This window comes from Fonsecaea monophora, assembly GCF_001642475.1.
Source record: "Fonsecaea monophora strain CBS 269.37 chromosome Unknown Scaff6, whole genome shotgun sequence".
Lineage (NCBI taxonomy): Eukaryota > Fungi > Ascomycota > Eurotiomycetes > Chaetothyriales > Herpotrichiellaceae > Fonsecaea > Fonsecaea monophora.
In genome coordinates this window covers 462,392-481,816 of record NW_019173937.1, presented here as the reverse complement: position 1 = coordinate 481,816, position 19,425 = coordinate 462,392, and the positions used below count along the sequence as shown (strand labels likewise).

Sequence of the window (19,425 nt, the reverse complement as noted above, 5' to 3'; positions counted from 1 at the left end):
ATTTATTCAATCATTCACTGACATATCAGATGCGCTTCTCTGTCTCTCTCTCTCGCGCCCCGCAATTGATGTATGTGGTCTATCTAATTTAATGCTTGCTCAAATTTGACGTCTTCCGCATTCATAGTATATGATATCACATCACACGTCCCCCTGCACATCCAATTCCCGGTCCCAATCCTTGTCTCTATCCTTAAGCTCATTCTCCTTGACATGATCCTCCGCCTCTGTCGCCTCGGCCTCGACATACCCCTCATCCGTGCCGACGTAGCCTTCCTCATCGACATAGATACCCGGGGGGATGAACTTCCTCATGACCGCGTCGACCCAGCGCTGCGGGATGCCCAGCTGGACAGACTCTTCGATCGCTCTGTTCATCCGGCCGATGTATTCCTGGACGATTTTTCCGGGCGTCGTGCGGAATTCGTCGACGTAGACGAGCGCGCGGACGGTCGTTTCGTTGTGCGATTCTGTGACACCGTTCGTCATGTTGGTAGCTGGTAGAGAAGATGATGAGGACGACGGCACGTCTATGCCCAGCTCGGCCGGATCTTTCAGCCACTTCGTCACCGTCATGGGGAGGTAATGCTTGTTATAGTCCCACCCGTCCTGCAAGTACCGCTTGACCATCTGCGTCGCTGGGTCCGGGTTGATCGTTGGGTTGGGGTTTCTCGCATGATTGTGGCCCTCGTACATGTCCAGCCGGGCCTCGTCCACCGGGTCCATATTATACAGGACGCCCCAGACCGTATTCTCATCGTCGTCCGGCGACGATGACGCCGTGTTGGATTTGGGCAGTGCGACCACGTTGGCGTACCCGCGTTCGCAGATTATCCAGGCATACGAGTCCAGCCGGGCGATTGCGACGGGTTCGCTCGACGCGGGCGAGTGCTGGAGTCGAAGAGACATCTGGTATGCCGAGAGGTTGGAGCCGTAGGCGAAGTAGAGAGTGCCGGTTTTTGACGAGGTCGAGCATTGCGATTGCGATTGATCTTGAGACTGTGACGGAGACATTGTTGTCGGGGTGGGGTGGTCTGGTCTGTTCTTTGATCAGGTTGGAGTGGGTTGAGTTGGGTTCGTCAGGTGTATGCCTAGAATAATAGCACCCTAGGTAGGTGGTACGTTTTATTCCTTTTTTCTCGTCCCCGTGATATGCGTGAGGGTGACCCCAAATATCGGTGACCCAGATATATCGATCGATGGATGCAAAGATAGACAATGAATGAGGCGTGTCGATATCCTCCCTTCACACCTCCTTTGTTTGACCAGGGGAGTTTTCAATCTTATCGCCCGTCTCAACCCGACAACGGCGTCGTCGCTGTTTTCCGCTTAGATCTTCTAGGCCCGCTCACACACAATTTCTCAACAGCTAGCCTGACCGAAAAGTAGTCCCGAGGCTTGTTGCTGGTATGTCGACGAAGAGTGCTGTAATAAACCGACCCCCGTGGTTCTTCAGAGGTCACATATACTCCGCGTGGACTTCGTCAAGATCGACAACGTTGTTGGTAGTTTCGTGGAGTGGGAAGTCAATATCGGAGTTAGCGATCGACGGTTACTGATTGAGCCCCTTTTGAATCCGCCACCCCTTCTTTTTTCTTTCGATCTCTCGCGCGAACAGGAGTTTAATGTGATTTCAAACAGGATATAGGATGTTTTGCGGAGTATTGTCTAGTGTAACGTCATTCACCACTGTAGTGTAGTACCTTTTTTGTGGTACCTCTGTAGGACTCTTGTAGCAGTCGCCAAATGGGATGGATATCTTCACGCAAAGAGATGTGGAGGATGGATCTCTGGAGGGGCCGAGGGGGTTTTTTCTAATCCAGAAAAAGACACAAATATGATAGAGCGGGGGAAAATACGTAATTGATGAGGGATTGGTGGGTTGTCCTTCTAAGAAAACACAGGAGATCTAGTTGAATAGAATCTAATGGTCAATAGTCAGTGTTTAACGAAGCAGAGCGAAAGTGACTAATTGATAATTAGCCACGACAAAAACGAAACTAGAGCAATCAAAAATATTAGCGAAAAGGGAAGGAGAGGGACATGGAAATGGAGATGTCCGGCTAGGCGGTTGATGGGTGGTTACTTAGACTAGATGAGGAAATAGGGAATGACGAGGTCTGTTTCGGCTAATGACATAAAGAAATGTAGAGACGCGAGGCTCTGGTTGCGGGAAAAGTGAAAAGGGCTAATATGATTGGTTTCGTTGTTTGCTGTGTATGTATGGGTCCGCGAGAAAGGGGGAGAGAGAAGACGAAGACTGGGGACGAATCCATACAATATAGAATACACACTGTCAACTTTAATTTTTACACGAGAAGGACGATATCGAGAAAAACAAGGTAACGAACCCAAGAATGCCGCAAAAAAGACATTGATTAATAAAGTCTGTCTGCCTGTCTGTATGTCCTGCATGTTTACACACTGGCCGAGACAGCCCGAGACAGCCTCACAATGTGATAAGAGAGCTAGCTCACTTTGTCCTTGGCTCAAAAAGCAAGCCGTCCAGGTGCACTCGCTTGACTGATCTCCCGTCGCGCATTCTCCTTTCCGACTACTTGGAACAATCCACCACTTCCATTCAACACTCCTGGCCGACCCTTCGTCGGGCTTCGTGTGCCGTTAACTCCCTTGCCGTGGCCTTCGACAGTGCGCTTGAGATTGACGCTCCTGGCTCGATCTCTCCGTGCCCGAATCTGTGCGAGGGCTGCCTCTCGTGAGATCGGAGTCCCTGGCACATTAGAGAGCATGGTCGAACTCGCGAGTGAGTTCACCCTCGACTGGACCTGCGGGATACCTTCTCTGCTTGTATGGGGGTCTATTCTGATATTCAAGACCTCGGTGTGAGCGTGATCGTATCCATTTCGACTCATGTGGTGCTCCGGACTCATCCCATCATCGGCATCCACGGCTTCTCGAAGTGGTACTCGCGTCGTAGTCGTTGTGGTGGTGGCAGAAATCGACTGCAGACTTCTCTCAGACCCTGCGTCTGGCGCCGGAGCTTGGCTCTGGATGACAGCCTGTTGAGCCTGCATCTGTGCATGCTGAGCCAGATTATGCATGGACCTCGAATGTTTGTGCACAGGTGTCACAGGAAATATAGTGCTCGCTGCGGGCGACGCTGACGAGTCCTTTTCGTACATCGACCGCACGTCGGTATCGTCATCGTAGTGAGACATGACCGAGGTCACCAGAGGTGAGTGGCTTCGGAGATTGGGTTTCGACTGCGCTCGCCTGTGCAGACTAGCCTGGGATGGTGAATCTTTAAGTGCGATTTTCGTCGTGGTTGTTGTGGTGACTGATGGTGTAGCGGCGTGCTTTCGTCCCTTTGCGGCAGATCGCACGGTTTCACGTTGAAAGGATCTAACCGACCGCGGTGAGTCTGGCACGAGTCGGATAGGCGAGTCGACAGACAAGATACCCAGCGCGGTCGAAGGTCGCCGCGGAGGTGCTTGCTTTGGCGGCGAAAGATCGAAGAGATCTTGGTCAAGAATTGCCGATGTACTCTCAGCGTAGCGAAGTGCTGGAGCTGTTGCCGCAACGCCAGCATTGCTTGTAAAAGACGTAGAGAACAGGAACGCTTGCGAGCCTGTTGCTGGCTCAACCAAAACTTGTGTGATTTCCTCCAATTGCGCCGTCGCCTCTAGTGTGTTGTTACTCGAGTCCAATTCCATGGGATCTGGTTCCGGAAGAGGCACTTCGATGGCTTGTTCGAGGACCATAGGTTCCTCTGATGCCCAACCCATTAACCCTGGCGTGGGGTCAGGTGGGAGCGTAGCTGGCTCACTGTCTTCTGTCGGGGTGGTCTCAGCTTCCGGTCTCCCCTGAGGAGGCATGTCTTTGCTTGAGGGTGGCTGCTGCGAAAATCTCCCGTGGCTTTCCTCAAGAGCTGGCCTGTTCTCCTCGGGATAATCTGAAATCTTCCTCTTCTTCGATGCGCGATGGTGCTGCATCTTTGCATCGTAAACTTGATCATGAACAAAGCGATCGCCATTCGATTCAGCCAGTCGACATGGACAAGCTTTGAACTGGCACTGCATATGCATGAAATGGATCAACTCCGAATCTTCCTCATGTTTTTTCCGCGCCCAAGCAAGCTCTTGCTTCAGAAACTCGACTTCTTCCTCAGGAGTGATCTTCTCTCCTCCCAACTGCTTGTCGTAAAAATCTAGGCGGGATATGGCAGAGGCGAAATCTGGCAGTTTCTGTGGAAGCAGTCGAACAGGTGCTTCATGGATAATGCGACTTGTCGACGCGGACGCTGGCACCATTCTCGGCTGAGAGGCGGGCTGTCTGTGGTTCTCGTTATCCGAATGCTTTGAAGACTGAATGTTCTCGCCTTGTCGAACGACATTCCTCTGATCAAGGTCTTCGTGATCTCGGTTCCTTGAATCTTCGTTAGGGACATCAAGCACTTCAGTCTGGACGCATTTCTCCACAGTTAGTTTCTTTTCTACGGCATTTGTTTTTGCCTCCGAGAGTGCTGCATCCCTCTCCGTTTCCACGACTTTTAGCCGGTCTTTCAGTTGATCCATCTCACCCACCATGCCCGCCAACGCGTACGCCCTCTCAAAACTCTCTTGACGGCTCTTCTCCTTCTCCGCCTTCTCGTGCTGTATCTCAGCCTGGCATTTCTTCAGTTCTGCCCTTACTTCCTGCAGATCCTGTCTCGCCTCCACGACGGCCAGCTCAGCACGGTATGTCTCCTTCCGACATCTCTTGATCTCCTTCGTGTACGACTCTTGGTCCCGACCCCGCTTCTCCTTCTCCGCTTGTACCTCTTCCAACAGATCCTCGACACGTTGCGAGAGCATTCTCTCCCGTTTCTTCTTGGACGCCAGTTCCTCCCTGGCCCGCTCGAGCTCGGCGTTCAAAGTGGCCAGGCTCGCCTGCGCCTCCTCGTATCCCATGACCGCCCGCTGGAGAGCATTGCTGGTACTCAAATTCTGATTAGGCGTGGTGGTGGCGCTACAGCTATCCTGTAGGCCAGCCCCGAGTCTTCTGGGTCGAGTGGGCGACGATTGGACACTGGTGGTTGCGGCCAGACTGTTCAGAAAGGCGACTTTCGACTGCACGTCCGAGGTAAATGAATCGCGCGTGCCGGGTCGGTCATGTTCGACCAGGTAGCTGTGTAGGGAGGGCGATTGGGGGATGCGTTGCTGATTGATCCGCTCTGGCGAAAGCTGGTGCAGCGGCGTAGCAGGCGGGCATTTGAGCGGGTTCGGACTGATGTGAGGGTTGTTGTTTTCCATATTATTGTCATCGACAAGAATAGCGGCGTCCATGATTTTAGGAAGCCGTCTGAGGGGAATGAATCACTGTCATAAAGCTTGCATGGTTTCAAATTAACGTAGCGTAGTACCAGCGCAAGGATTATTGTCAGAGCTGTATGAGAATGCACTGCAGGTAGACTACGAGGAGGCCCATGTCCTGGGATTCTTTTGTTTACATCCCAAAACGGGGAAGCCAATCTTGGCTATCGGCACGTGAATTGCTTAGTCAAAATGTCCGTTGCTGGCCCCGCAACTGGTAGCCTTGTGCATGTCGCAGCCTTGTCAGGTTTATCATCCTTTCTCTCTAGTTTACACAAGAATAATTGTCTGTTCAACAAGATCATCACGCCTGCCATCATCCATCATCTCAAAAATTTCCCCCTTCATTATTCCTTGGATATAAGATTCACCCACGACCAAGTATCGAGTGGAGGTAGAGCTACTGTCGGTTGAAACTCTCCGAACAACGAATGGCACATTCGCGCCCTTGAACACACAGCATTCATCGCCTATCTTGACAGTCAGGTGGCCGACTCCGTAGTAACCTGTTGAAGTTCGGAAAAATCGTCGGTTGTGTAAGGCCCTGCGCTGGTTGCTGCTGACGTAGGTCATGGCCTCGAGTTCGAGGGATTTTGGAGACTCCTGCTCGCTTTGGATCGTGACCTCTTCATCTGTCGATGACAATGGTGGTATCCCGGGGTCACCGCCGCCCTTACCGAGCACCATTTCCTTGTACGCCCGATAAATGGCACGGTGATGACTGGGACTATCTTCAGCTGGACCTTCGTCGGCTGCCCGTCCAGCTGCGATGGCGAGGCTGTAGGCGAATTCTCGCTCGTCATGACTGTTACCGTAAACGCTGTCACCTCTGTCAGGCTCCAAGTCCTGCCACAACTTCTGCAATAGCTTGTTTTCCTTCTGTTTCTCCAGTAGAAGTTCCTGCGAGTCGAATACCCTGGATGTCCACTCGATAGAGTCCAAGATTACACCTGTCACGCGTAGAGACGAGTCGGACTGGGAAACATCAAATCGAAATGGCGCTGACTTGGATCCACCAGCTCGATACCACATCTCCGGATAGCCCAACCAATACACCCGCCACCCCTCGTCCCAGCGCGGAACCCACGACGAGCGCAGACCATCAAGTGAGGAAGAATCTGCGGTGTGGTCAATACAAGTAAGGACCGTCCATGGATATGGGTCGTTGTGAAGAATCGCCTCCGCGGTGTGTAAGTAGACTTCGTCAACGGACAAATTGTAGTTGGCGACCACTAGTCTTTTCTCTTTTGCAGCACCGCATGCTGTACTAGGATGACTGAGGAAGGCATATACACGATCCCGCTGATCGGTAGCCATGTAGGACCGTCCGTCGTTCAGAATGTTAATGAAGCTCACGTGAGCTTCGTTGCAACTCAAGGATTTGCACATCGGCAACTCTTTTCTCCAGGACAGCTCGTTTCCATATGTCCGCCAGAGGTCATCAAACAAGTCCCAGAACATGCCCGATTTGACATTTCCCATTAACGCGCCGACATCGACACGCGAGGCGACGATAAGCATCAATTCCACCAGGTAAGCCCAATTCATAGATGCGTTGCCACAGAGCAAAACAGCGGATCGAGCCAAGCCGACTTCCTGGAGCACCCAAACCCGGGAGAACCACTCCGAGTCCATCAACCGGCGGACCATATCCCACTTGGGGGTATCTGAGCAGATCTTTTGGCTCTCGCGTGTAATAGGGGGGAACAAATTGACGTCGCCATGTTCAGAAACCATGTCGGAGAGAAGGGTAGCAGTGGCTTGTATCAGAGAGAAGCACTCCCTTGCTTCGTGATTGACGTCGGGGCCTATCCAGACGAGAACCCTCGATGCGCTCGCGTAGATTTGACCCATTTGTTGAACCTACCGCTGGGTGTCAGGAGGAAAGCGGCCAGGACAGTAAAACCTCACTCACTCCGACCGAGTTGACTTACCTGCTCTGATCTCTCTTTTCGATCTTCCTGATTGATACACATGGCATCTACCCAAAGAAACCTTGCTTTCCGATCATGACGAAGATGATTCAGTGCACAGGCTAGGTTATCTCGAATATGGAGAGTAGCACCGTCGCATTGGATTTTTTGTCCCCCTTGAGGTCCCTTGTCATCTCCCCAGACGTAAGATAGAGCGTCGAACCCTACCCTGGCAGCGTCCTCAATTTTCCAGACTTGAAGACTGCACGAGAGATCATCACCAGCGAATCCAGGGCTCAGTACCAAGATCCTCGTCCAGCCTTCGACGGGTAAGGTTGTGTATTTGTATACTGGGTCAAGAGCGGGCGACCCCCTCATTCGAAGAATAAGCGAGAAGTCGGGCAGGGTGATCGTAGACATCGTAGGACTATCTCGCCAACACAGAATAGCCCAGTCTGGACCGGATGGTTTGATGGCCGGCTAGGAAATCAAGAGAGCGCAGCCTGAGCGAACCCATGAAAACGCACACCTGAAAGGAAAAACAGCGACGACAACAGAGGTTCGACCTCATCGTGATAAAATAGGTGATAAGCAAAAGGCGACGACTTTGAAATTGGCTCCCTTTCGTGCTACCTCGACTCAGTCGTGAATTCAGGAGTCCTGTTATCTTTATCGCTCACGGCCTGTTTGGCGAGAGTGTTTGTCGCATACAGCCAATAGAAAAGGGTCGGTCTGAAGGCGTCTGGCTAGCCCCTGTCTCACCATGGTGATTCACACTGCCAGGGTGCCTGCGAGCGACCATGTCTCTCGACCAAGGTATGCCTGCATCTTTCAATTCCTGGAAACGCCACTGGTGTTGTTGCCTGTTGTTGTCACTCACCTGACCTCCAAGGCTGTCATTCCAGCGAAGCAACGTGATGAGCAGACAAGTGGGACGGATTCCGACCTCTTTCTCCGGTTGCTGAGCCCATAGTGCGTCCTCTGATCGTCTGAGCGAGTCAACCTCGCCGCCACATTTGAAGACGAGACTTCCCACTCAAGTCTGCGAGCGGATTTATATGTGATGATGTGATGAGAAACCATCAAAAGCCAAGTAAATCCAAGAGATCCGCCAGTTCGTCGCCTGTGGAGTTTGTCCACCTTTTCCACTTTTTCCCATCATCACGTGCCAACACCTGCGATGATTCTAAATTGCGGTGAAGATTAGAAACAACTCTGTTGTCAGTTCCGATCATGGTTTTATTCTTGATTATCTAGCTAAATCGATTTTCCATCGTGTCATCATGTATGGCACGAGGTATGCAAGACTTCTTATTGCAGTGTGCGCCGACTCCTGCAAAATCCAGCTTTCTCCCAGCGATAAGAGGTCATGGCCCTCCTTCGCACTCCCTTCCATCTCTTGAATGACTCGACCCATGTTGAGTTATGAGCCCCATATCTGTCCGTATATACAGTGTTTTCATTCCCATATCCCCACCCAAATATTGATGACATTTCGCAATATGTTACAACGTTGGCCAGGATGGTTGAGATGGTCCCCAACCATCATTCAAACCCCGTCTCCTCATGCTCGTCCGATTCGCATGTCCTGGCCATATCAAGTTGCGGCCGTCCGAATGCATTTCCGTCGACGCATCTCTGCTCGTTTTTTTAAAAAGGACAAAAGTTCATAAAACAATGCAAAACATAAAATAACACAATCATCAAATGCTGGTTTAAAAAAGGCGATCTCTTTTCTTGGGCGTTTCAAGAGCAGTCCATTTCAACGTCCTCTCGTCGTTGCAGGAAGGAAGCCTCACCAAAATCCATGGCAGCCTCCATACCACAGCTCACCATTCTCTTGTGACCATGAGAATGGGCGGATGGGTTTGCGGGGAGTTGACCCATCATGTTGGCGAATGGATTGGCAGTCGCGGAAGGCGGCATTTGTGTCTCGGGTTGCTGGAAGAATCGGCTGCGACTCTTTGGCAGAGCCATACGGCGACCATTGAAATGTTGCCTGGCACGGTCACCAATCTCCGTTATGTGGTTGACATCGGTCATGTTGTCAACATCAATGGCAAAGTAATCAACCGGCATGTGCATACCCGCATCGCCCATCAAGCTCGGGGTTTGGGGTTGCCAGTCTTGACTCTCGTCGCTGTCGGAATCGGCCTCGTAGGAACGCTTGTGGCTGGTGGAATAAGACCAGAGACTCTGTTGGGCAATGGAGGGTTCTGACCAGTCCTCGCTGCAGTGAGAGAGGTAAGCCAGGCTGATGCCACAAAAAGTGGCCGTGCTGATTGGTTGGACCTGTCCCGCCGCATAAGGGGAAATCTCGTTGGTGGTATCGGCGTTGCTAGCGGACAGGGCAGCTTGGGTCTCGGGGGAAAGCCGGTGCATGTTGAAGAAGGGCCGAGGGGTGAATTTCTTTTGGGTCTTGTATCCTTCAGCAACGGCCTTCCTGACGCGCATACCGACCTGGAGAAGACCTGCCTCGATTTCCTCCTGATCAGGGGCTTGTTCGCAAAGCTGCAAGAGCAATGGAGAGTCGAAGGTGTGTTGTTCAATATCCGAGTTGTCTGTAACAGGAATGATCGGTGGCAGCGAGTTGGGGATGAAGCGACGACGCTTGGAGAGGGGTGAGTCCGACTCAATGGAAGGCACCGGGATGGAAAAGTCTTGCGGCAGACCCATTTTGTGGTTATGGGGGTGTGGTGATGAGGACACCGACGAGAAACGACTGTGGAGGGGGGATCTGAGCTAACAAGTGAGCTCAAGGCTAACGGGTGCAGGTACAGGTGCAGTATAAAGTGATGTGTCGATCTTGGTCAACAGTGAGGTTGAAAGCGAATGAAGCGTGTGGATTGCTCGACGGAAGGGTCCCTCCCTACTAAGTGAATAGCAAGGCGTCGAAAGGATGAGGGGGGTGGACTAGGTATTAACGATGTGAATCAAGGCAGCTGATGCTGGTGGGCAAGATTGAAGGTCAAGAATAAGTGTGAAGAATGAGAGTGAGATGGTTGAGAGAGACAGTGAGAGTTGAGAAAGTAAAGGAAAGGGGAGCAAAGAGCTTGATTGAAGAAGGAGATGAAGGAGATGCAGGTGTCAAAGTTAAAAACTAAAATGAGGGCGAATGCGCAACCAACTCTGGAGTCCGGCAACAGTGCCGTGCAGCAATTGGATCTTTGTACGACTGCCACTACTGTAAGAGGGGATGGATTTTATCGGCGGCTTATCGATGTTTCCGGAGCGACTGGATCGTCAAGCACTCAAGCGAGAGGAGGAGAGCGAGAGGGCGTAGTTAGCTACAGTATCCTATGAGGCGACAGACTCACTGCGAGGCAACCAGCACTGACCAGGGCCACCAGGGGTCCCTGTTAGAATGTTAAAATGTTAGCATGGGTCTCCCCGTTTTGCCCTCTCAAGCCTCTTTCTTTTTGCCTTTTCCTGGTGAAATTGTGGCCTAAACAGTCAGGCCTGCGCCCTTCCCTCCAGCGAGAAAAGGCGGCTGAAGGAGGCTGGGAGGCTGGGGGGCTTGATTGCCCCCTAAAATTGTCATGCATGGCGATATTAATAGTGGCTGCGCTCCCGCCGCTAACCACCGAGTTTCAGGCCTAGCGTGCGGACTCGCCAGAGCAAAAGTCCGGGGCTGGGCAGGGCTGGGCATTTTGCGCAGCAGCCATTGGATACTGCACACCTGGGCAGTCAACTCTTTTCCCTTGTCCCCTCCATGACCGAACTCGTGTTCCCCTGGTTTTGGCATGGTTTGGGCATGGTTGACAGTTGGCCGACGGTTGATTGGTGTTGTTGTCCCCTTCTTGAAAATCCCTGCGCCCGAAGTTGCTGACACGAAACTGACGCCACCAGACGCGAAACTTCCCACTGCCCACTCAAGCACTTTACGCGACCACTTTTTCATTGGATGGCACATCATCGTGGCTTGAGAATTTCGACGTTTGACAGTTTTGCTCTCATGGAAAAAAGTGGGCTGAGCCATCCAACGAGGAAGAGGAGGAGAGAAAAAAAAAAGGGTTGGGATGAGATTACTCGTGCTCCATATTCCCAGCACAATGTATATGCCTGGCACGTTTACCTGCCTGGTCTTTTCCTTGCTGACAATGGGCGCTGTACGAGGTTCTTGGTATGCAGAACGAAGGATTCGATGGCTTCATTACTTGCCAGGCGAGACACTGGTTGTCTATCCTCTATTGCCTCGTCTCCCTCCCTTCTTCCCTCGTTCAGCATGCGCTCTCAAGATCTTCCGGTGCTCGACTAAACTCCTCTTCCCCTTGGACTTGGCCTTACCCAGTGTCATCAAGAAATTCTTTTTGCGAGCCTTCTCCTTGTTTGTTGTGCTCTTGCCCTCAGACTCTTTACGTTCCTTCTTGCGGGCGGCTTTAGATTTGTGTGCCTCGCGGTCATCTTTATGTTCCTGCAGTAAGGCCAGCTTCTGAGCTCGAGTCGCTTTGCCGCGAGAGAGCGAAGCCAGACCTTCGATCTCGGCGGCCGTGAGAGGGTCGTCCATGTGTCGTTGCGAATTAGTCTGTAACGATGTGGTTGATGCGTGATGTGATTTGTGCCTCATGAGCGACGAGACTGAGGCAGTCGTTCGAAGTTCTTGTAGCTTGGCCAGATCTGCAGGCGTCAATATCCGAGTTGTAGCCAGTTTCGATTTCTGCTGTGCTGTCGTTAGTTCAGCAGCTTCGTCGCCTTCGTTCTCTTTGTCGTCGCTGGCGGACGCTGGCGGAGCAAACCGCACTTTCTTTGCTGAAGGTTGCTCGTCCTCGCTGTCACTGATGTTGATCTCGTCATCACTCTCGACGTTGATCCACCCTCCTGAATCATCACTGTCTGCGTCTTCTTCGATGTTCCAAGCATTCCAGTCTTCCTCGTCGCTTTCTTCTTCTTCTTCCTCGTCGTCAGAGCCAGCGGCTGCGGGGAGACCCTTTTCCAGTCTCCTTCTCTGCCTCTCCTGCTCCTTCCACTTTTCCAGGAGCTCTAACCCTTCAATCTCACCAACAGCCTCTTCACCAAATCTCGGCTGTTTCTGTTCCCCAGACTTCAAGCCTAGGGTTGCGTCTCGCCCACGGTCTCTTTTTCGAAGCATTTCAGCGCCTACTTGTCTGTAGAGGCTCAGAAGACCTTTCGCTGCCATCATCACCCCTTTATCCTTGCTTTTCCGATACATGACCAGATCTTGTAGTAGGGTATCATTCATAGCTAATGGTTGCCGCACACAAATCTCGCGAATGGCGTTCAATCCCGCCGCCGCTACCTCTCCAGCAGCGGCCTCAGATACAAATTCGTTAGCGATCTTCTGTATTAAGGGCTCCAGAATATCCGGCGGCACAAGATTATGCGTGGACTGCGCTAGCGATGCCAAAAACGATGTGACCGAGGGCTGTCGAGGAGTCAAATACTTGAGGAAGTAGGAGTAGAAGCTAATGACGGTCAACTTGTGCAGTCCGATTAGTCGTGACACTAGCTGTAACGCCAGCAGCTTTTGTTCGAGGTTCAGCTTTGACTTTGCGCTCTGTAGATGCTTTGAGAACAAGGTCTCGGCAAACCCTTGTGGATCGTGTAAGAGATGTAGCGCTGAGAAGTTTAAGGGATGAGGCTGGCCTTTCTTCTTCTCCTTGCGGCGGACCGTAGCGGCGGCCTTTTCCAGTTTTCTCTCTGTCTTCTTGCTTTTCTTATTGACGCCGATCTGATGCCGTAGCTTGCTAATATCGACTGTTTCCTCGTCGGAGCTCTCGTCTTCTAACTCTTCTCGCTCCTTATCACCGCCTAAGAAGAAGCGTAGGCCCCCTACGACGCATTTCTCGTTATCGGCGAGCGCCGCCTCTTTCATGATCTCGACGGCTTTTGCGTCCGTCCAGATCTGGCGCTTCCACATCTCTCGCGTGATCTTGACGGCCCAGAGGGCCTTGGGCGACGACCGATCATCCGTGACCAGGTTATGTAGCGTCGTCTGTACGCTGCGGTTGAGTTTGTAGTTCGTCGTCTTGGAGTTAGCCGAGCGCAGGTCGCTCAGAATCTTCGTGAACAGCAGCGCCCGCAGCGACTTGCTGGGCGTGGTGGTGAGGACGGGGAAGAAACACTGCAGTAGGGTGTGTGAGTCGATGATCTCCTTCTTGCGCAGCAGTACCAGGCTGCCCACGATCTTCTCCCGCAGTTCGGGCTCCAGTGTCGCATGCTGCGTCGACAGCATCTCGATCAATTGTTTGGGAAAATCTCTCGTCTCTTCCTTGTAGCAATCGGCCACGTGCGCCACGAACTCGATCAGGTCGCGGAAGGAGATGACGCCGCCGCTACTGGCCGTGGCCGACGTTGGCGCCTGCATGAAGATCTGTCGCTGGTTCTCATACTGGATGTACTGGTGCAGGAAGTCGGTGTGGTAGGATTTCGGGTCCCGCTTGATCTTGTTCTGTAGGTTGGCGAGGTCTGCGTCGACCTTTTCGAGCGCCCCGAGTTTTCGCTTGCCCATTGTTCCTATTTTGTAATCCTCTCTTCTTGAGGCCTCCGGACGGTCAATTTGGAAGTGAAGCGTGCAAAATCTCGCCAAATGGTGATAGTAAACCGCCAGTGGGGTTTTTTGGTTGCGGAACTTTTTTTGAGAGATCTAATCAAGATTAGATCAAGCTTCCAACGATAAGTCACATCGTCTGACAAAAACAGCTCCCTACAAGTCACGCCTATTTCAAATGCGAACTGCGCTAGGCAGCGCAGTCTGACACCAAATTTACGTCCACCATACTATTTAATGAGACAGCCACCGGACATCAGTGACACAGATGGAGGTAATAGTCACGTAGTCAACACAGCCAACAAGAATAGAAAATACCACTGTCTCGAATGGCAGGTGTAGCACAGCCGCTGATCCCTCCTTTCCTCTAGGCATAGAATAGAACCTCCTCTCCCGCACAAAGCGCCGCTTGGTTTTCTGAAAAGATATCTGTCTTGCCAGATCGTATGTACAAGTTTCATCGCCGTTACCCAAAAACAAAAAACACATTCCTTGAACCATCATTTCTTCCAGTAGATCAGAAATACATGCCCGAATGTGTTGCTGGAAAGGGGAACTGTCCCGTCATACTTCGTTATGCGTGCGGTCAACAGAAAGGGAGGCAGGCCACTCAGCAGGATATACAATGATGATCCACATCACTCTGAGGGTACACCCGGTGCCAGTGCCCGTGCCAGTGTCGGTAAGGCCTCGCCATATTCCCAATTGTGGAGATTGGTTCCCAGTGATGATACAAAGGGTATTGAACTCCCACATAGTCGCCAGCGATGCAACTATCAGGCCATTTTCATATGACAAACACTTGTGCAATGGGAAAGCCACCAATGGCGCACTATCGGGCACAACTATGTGTTAGCTGGCCGAGGCGCATGGCGTAAGCCTGAGAGGGCAAGTCCCCTGAGCAGGACATATTGCGGAATTGGATCCTCGAACAGGAAGTCCCTGCGAGGGTGTTCTTCGACGGCCATATCTTCACACTGAGCCTGGTAGTGCTAGATCCTGAGGATTCTCGACGATGTCTTCTAGCCAGACACTCTCGTCTACCATTCTTAATGATCCGTCGACGCCGAATACAGCTTTATGCCACTGCAATTTGACGTGCCGCCGGCCCTCGTTCACGTTTCCCTCGATAATAGCAACGTAGTGTATTCGGCGCTCCTCCGGTGGTAGGGAGATGATCGAGGTTGTTAAAGGATGTTCGAGGAAATCGTCGTGGCCTTCTTCCACAGCTATCATCTTTTCGACCACTCGCGGGGACGCGAGGGCCGCCCAGACACTTTCTCGGGGAGGGACCTTTCGTATCAGACGTAAAGCTTTCCTGCGTAGAAGCGCATTACGGCATTTTGTAGCTGCGAAATACAGTGGTAGGAGAACTTGGACTTCTCCTGTGAATATTGCGCCGTTGATCTCGTCTGCTGCGCCGTGGTCGATAACGTCTTCCGCGTTTTGAATAATGGCCGCGAATTCGTCCATGTATTCGTCGAAAGACAGCTCATATGGGCTCAGGCAGCTGGATAGCCAAACATGACTGACACCCCAGTACATCAGGAGATAAGAGGAAATCCACATCCACCTTTTCTCAGTATCTCGCAAGCTAGCCAAGATAGGTAAGAAGGCATCGTTCCATCGTTGCAATTCTTGGAGACATCGCTGCTGTGCCGGCCTCAACTTCTTCAACTCATAATCATCGTGTGCTAATATATCTGTCACCCGGACAACCTCGTAGGCCTTGTACATGAGCATGTATAGATGCTCTCTGAATTTATCGAGGACAGATAAAGTCCTGACATTAGTAGGTCCCGAGATATGTTGTCCTGAAAGCAACGTCCATTCTGGGATAGCGAGGGTGGCCATAAGGATGGCCTTTCGCGAGGTAAATGCCGTCAATAACTCGTCGAGGCCAGTGTCTCCGGTAATCTGCTTGGCCGGAGAATTCGAGAGGTTCTCGCCTAGCATTTTGTACGCATTGTCCATTAGGAGTAGTGCGTTACCAATGTTCCTCTGCTGGAACTCAAAGGCGCCAAACAGGATGCAGCTCAAAAGACCATGGACATTATCCGCCTCGCCTTGCTCGAGCATGCGACGAAAACCTACAAGAGCTTTAGAATACCACTTTAAAGCGCGGCGGTGTTCGGCGTTGAGAATAGTAGTAGTTAAGCCGCCTGTGTCGAAAACAGGCCTCAGGTCTCGATATTCGACGTGCTCAAAAGCCCAACTAATCGTGATGACCATGTCCCAGACAAAGGCATACGACTGGGCAAGCCGAGGGATCAACTCGAGCCAAAATGGCCCATCGACGATTCCAGCAAATATTGGAGCTGCTCGCCAGATGAAATAATTGAAGGCCCACCGTTCATCATGGCTCCGCTGTGGTGTGTGCAGGGAGAGCTCAGCTAGCAGGGCGTGATGCTTCGGAGGCGATATCTCATCCTCCGCAAAGCGAATGTGGCGACCGACAGGACCTTCGCACTTTCGACCTGTCTCGGTACATTTTCTGCAGTATGGTTGCGACTCGTCGCACTTAATCTTACCTGGAACTCGACTGTTAGTCTGCACGGCTGTTGATAGTTCTAGCAGCAAGATTGCACGCCATATGCCGACTGGTCATGGAAAAGGGAGACATACGGATCCTATATGATGGATCAGTACACTGGCCGAGAAAAATTGTACGCAACACAACAACCATGACAACTTACTTGCAGGTCAAGCATCCAGTCTTGGATTTTGATTGACCGTTTCGACGAGAGCTCATCGGGGTGGCGTGCGCAGTCTGGACAGCAATCGACCAATTAATTACTGGAGAAACAGTCTGGCTCAGCAGCATGGGAGAATGGCTGTGGTGTCAAAGGAACGAGAACAAAGAGCCCAAACACCAAACGTGGGAACACACAAGCCCGTTCAATGGAGAGTCTGACATGAATGAATTTCCCCTGAACGTCTTTGAAATCAGCCGAAACCTCTGGTCAGACCAAAATAAATCCGCAGTTGGTCCGGTTGTACGAACCTGCGCTGGAACTTGCGGTCCTCCCAACCTTGTGCTCCCAAGGGGGGTCGTGTGGGATATCCGAGACTTCAGTGGATCTCCAGCACCTTTGACGATTCGACTCGCTCGGGTTCTCGATCAAACCAGGTTAGCGCGTGGACTGGCGCTTTCCTGTTTTAGGCTTTCGATATCAACGGGCCCTGGCTTCTAGGGCCTTGGTTCAGCAGGAATAGTAATTCAAAATGAAAAGCATCCAACCTTGTTTTGCACGCTGTCAATGCATGGACCGCAAAAGGACGGGTTGCCACCCTCTGAGACAGTGCGCTTGATGGCACTCGCCATGGCACCGCGTATTGAAATTGCGCTTGCGAGCGGTATATATGAAGGACAGATATCCGATGGGCACACCTGCGGTGTCCAAATAACAGGCTTCTTTCTCTCTCTCTCTCTTTCTGCAGTTGCATACTTCCACTCGCTCCAGTTGTCGACACCATCTCTTTCTGTACTTATACGTTGACAAATCTCCTGTCGCTAGCCCAAAACCACTCACTCGTCCAAAGCTGAGAGTAAAGACCAAAGTCCGCCCAACACAACATCACAAGCAATCAACTCTGCTCCTATTGCCTCTTTGTTCGACTCGCGTTCTATCTAAGGAATAAACTCACCATGGGTATCCCGGATCAGATTGTCGTCCTGTTGGTCATCATAGGTGCTGCGGCTTTCGTCACCATGGGCTTTGCCTTCCAGAGGCTGTTCGGTGGGCAAGATCCGAACGAAGGGAAATTCAACGTCAAGCTACCCGAGCAGGAAGCGTATATGAGGGAGGTACGCTCCAGAAACATGATGCAGCTCTTTGGGGAAGTCAGGCCTTCACATCGCCATCCTCGAGAGATATAAAACCCCTACCCGGTCGGTACAAGATCACGAGGGCAGGCCCCTTCCGATACTTCTTTGAGGCTTTTCAGCAGAGAAGCGGGGACGTTAGAGAAAAGGATCAAGAAATGGGACCTTTGGGATAATAATGAACAACTTCCTCAAGTCCATACGGTTTTCCAAATTGATGCTCACCCCTCAGCGCCAGCCCGGTTTGCCAACGCAGAACACCTGGACGACTCGTGCCAGGTGACAAGCAAACCAAGGAAAATCGACCGGCACAGAGAAGGGACAAGTCAAATATAGACAACAACGGCAACGAAAAAGTCGAAGAAACCTGCTCGGTTTCAGAGAATCCATATACCTTGTCAGGGATACCCTCTGACCTGGTGGAAGAATGCGTGCATGGTATTGAGAGGAAATGGGTACATGGCGAAAGATAGTTTTTTTTATAGCGAGATTCCAGCGATCTGAACTTGGTTCATCATATCCCCGGTCGTACTTTCTGTCTTAAAACTCACCTGCAATCGCCTTGTTGAAAAACAGGCTGTAATCCCGCTGTGGCCGTAACACGTGCAAAGCTGAAAAGACGGACAGAACTGCACAGTTAGTCATCGTTTACTCGAACAAAGAGGGCCGAACAGTAAAACAGAAATGAACTCCACATCGTCAAAACGTTCATGCCATTTCGAAATTTTTGTGGACATTCGGCATCATCTATGCGCTGAATCTGCAAGTCTGCTAATCCCATGGGACAGCCGCGCGTGTGCTAAACTTTCGATTGATGCTCCCCTCCCTTCCCCAAAAGCGGACGATGACTACAGTATCATCGACATGCTTGAAGTGACTGCCACGAAATGCAAGTCGTAGGACCATGTGTGATCTCCGAATCTTTGAGGTAACAACCATCCATATCCCATTAACCGCTTTACCGATTGCTCTTGGCCACACGCTCCAACTCGTCCTTCTTCTTGATGGCGTACGAGTTGCTGCTTCCCTTGGCAGCGTTGATCAGCTCTTCGGCAAGGCACTCGGCAATGCTCTTGACGTTTCGGAATGCGGCTTCGCGGGCGCCAATGGTGAGCAGGGCGATGGCCTGGTTGACACGGCGGAGAGGGGACACATCGACGGCTTGTCTTCGGACTGTACCGGCGCTGCCAATTCTGGTGCTGTCTTCACGAGGGCCACAGTTGACGATGGCATCGACGGCGATTTGGATGGGGTTCTGGTCGGTCATGATGTGGATCTAAAGAGACGAAAAAATCGAGTCAGATGTCGTTCCTGTATAGATATTTTTCTGGAATTGTCGAACAACACGTACGATCTCAAATGAGTGTGCCACGATTCTGATAGCCATCAGCTTCTTGCCGTTGTTTCGACCGTTCATCATCAGGGAGTTGGTCAGGCGTTCGATGATGGGGCATTGTGCCTTTCGGAAACGCTTTGCGGCATATCGACCCGCGGAGTGCGAGATGTAGACGGGGGATCGGATTTGGATGTAGTCGCTGTTCAACAGATGATCTTGTCAGTTATTCTTCTTTCCTGCGCTGTCATCGGTGTCCGGAAATGGGCTTTTCGTACGTCAATGAGATGTCTCTGACTTCGACATCCTCATAACTCCAGCGCCCGAAGAGCTTCACGCTCCCAATCTCTTGCATGACATCTTTGGGCAGGACGGGCCAACCTGAGGTTGGGTTTTCGACTTCAACCTCGCCGTTGTCGGACATGTTGACGAGCTGATTTTGTGTGGACTTGTCGAGTTTGAGACGGATCACTCGTGCTGCTGCGATCTTGTGGAGGCTCGATTTTTAGTTGTGGGATAAATTCTTGCCAAGA

The 19,425-nt window shown here is 51.6% G+C and overlaps 7 protein-coding genes across 7 annotated transcripts; all 7 read right to left on the bottom strand.

The window, feature by feature from the left end:
• Positions 1–141: 141 nt before the first annotated feature.
• AYO21_01676 (hypothetical protein) lies at positions 142–1,014 on the bottom strand (the record flags this gene model as incomplete). The annotated part of the gene is made up of 1 exon (XM_022651658.1): positions 142–1,014. One exon carries the CDS (start codon positions 1,012–1,014, stop codon positions 142–144), a length of 873 nt encoding a protein of 290 aa, XP_022516171.1.
• Positions 1,015–2,489: 1,475 nt separating this feature from the next.
• AYO21_01675 (hypothetical protein) lies at positions 2,490–5,285 on the bottom strand (the record flags this gene model as incomplete). Its single annotated transcript, XM_022651657.1, has 1 exon — positions 2,490–5,285. The coding sequence occupies one exon, from the start codon at positions 5,283–5,285 to the stop codon at positions 2,490–2,492; it is 2,796 nt and encodes a 931-aa protein (XP_022516170.1).
• Positions 5,286–5,582: 297 nt separating this feature from the next.
• AYO21_01674 (hypothetical protein) lies at positions 5,583–7,645 on the bottom strand (the record flags this gene model as incomplete). The annotated part of the gene is made up of 2 exons (XM_022651656.1): positions 5,583–7,175; positions 7,247–7,645. The coding sequence occupies 2 exons, from the start codon at positions 7,643–7,645 to the stop codon at positions 5,583–5,585; spliced, it is 1,992 nt and encodes a 663-aa protein (XP_022516169.1).
• Positions 7,646–8,971: 1,326 nt separating this feature from the next.
• Positions 8,972–9,901, bottom strand: AYO21_01673 (hypothetical protein; the record flags this gene model as incomplete). The annotated part of the gene is made up of 1 exon (XM_022651655.1): positions 8,972–9,901. One exon carries the CDS (start codon positions 9,899–9,901, stop codon positions 8,972–8,974), a length of 930 nt encoding a protein of 309 aa, XP_022516168.1.
• A 1,504-nt stretch (positions 9,902–11,405) lies between these two features.
• On the bottom strand, positions 11,406–13,694 carry AYO21_01672 (hypothetical protein; the record flags this gene model as incomplete). The annotated part of the gene is made up of 1 exon (XM_022651654.1): positions 11,406–13,694. The coding sequence occupies one exon, from the start codon at positions 13,692–13,694 to the stop codon at positions 11,406–11,408; it is 2,289 nt and encodes a 762-aa protein (XP_022516167.1).
• Positions 13,695–14,705: 1,011 nt separating this feature from the next.
• On the bottom strand, positions 14,706–16,419 carry AYO21_01671 (hypothetical protein; the record flags this gene model as incomplete). The annotated part of the gene is made up of 3 exons (XM_022651653.1): positions 14,706–16,210; positions 16,265–16,291; positions 16,359–16,419. 3 exons carry the CDS (start codon positions 16,417–16,419, stop codon positions 14,706–14,708), a joined length of 1,593 nt encoding a protein of 530 aa, XP_022516166.1.
• Positions 16,420–18,517: 2,098 nt separating this feature from the next.
• Positions 18,518–19,316, bottom strand: AYO21_01670 (40S ribosomal protein S5; the record flags this gene model as incomplete). The annotated part of the gene is made up of 3 exons (XM_022651652.1): positions 18,518–18,835; positions 18,911–19,094; positions 19,171–19,316. The coding sequence occupies 3 exons, from the start codon at positions 19,314–19,316 to the stop codon at positions 18,518–18,520; spliced, it is 648 nt and encodes a 215-aa protein (XP_022516165.1).
• Positions 19,317–19,425: the final 109 nt, after the last annotated feature.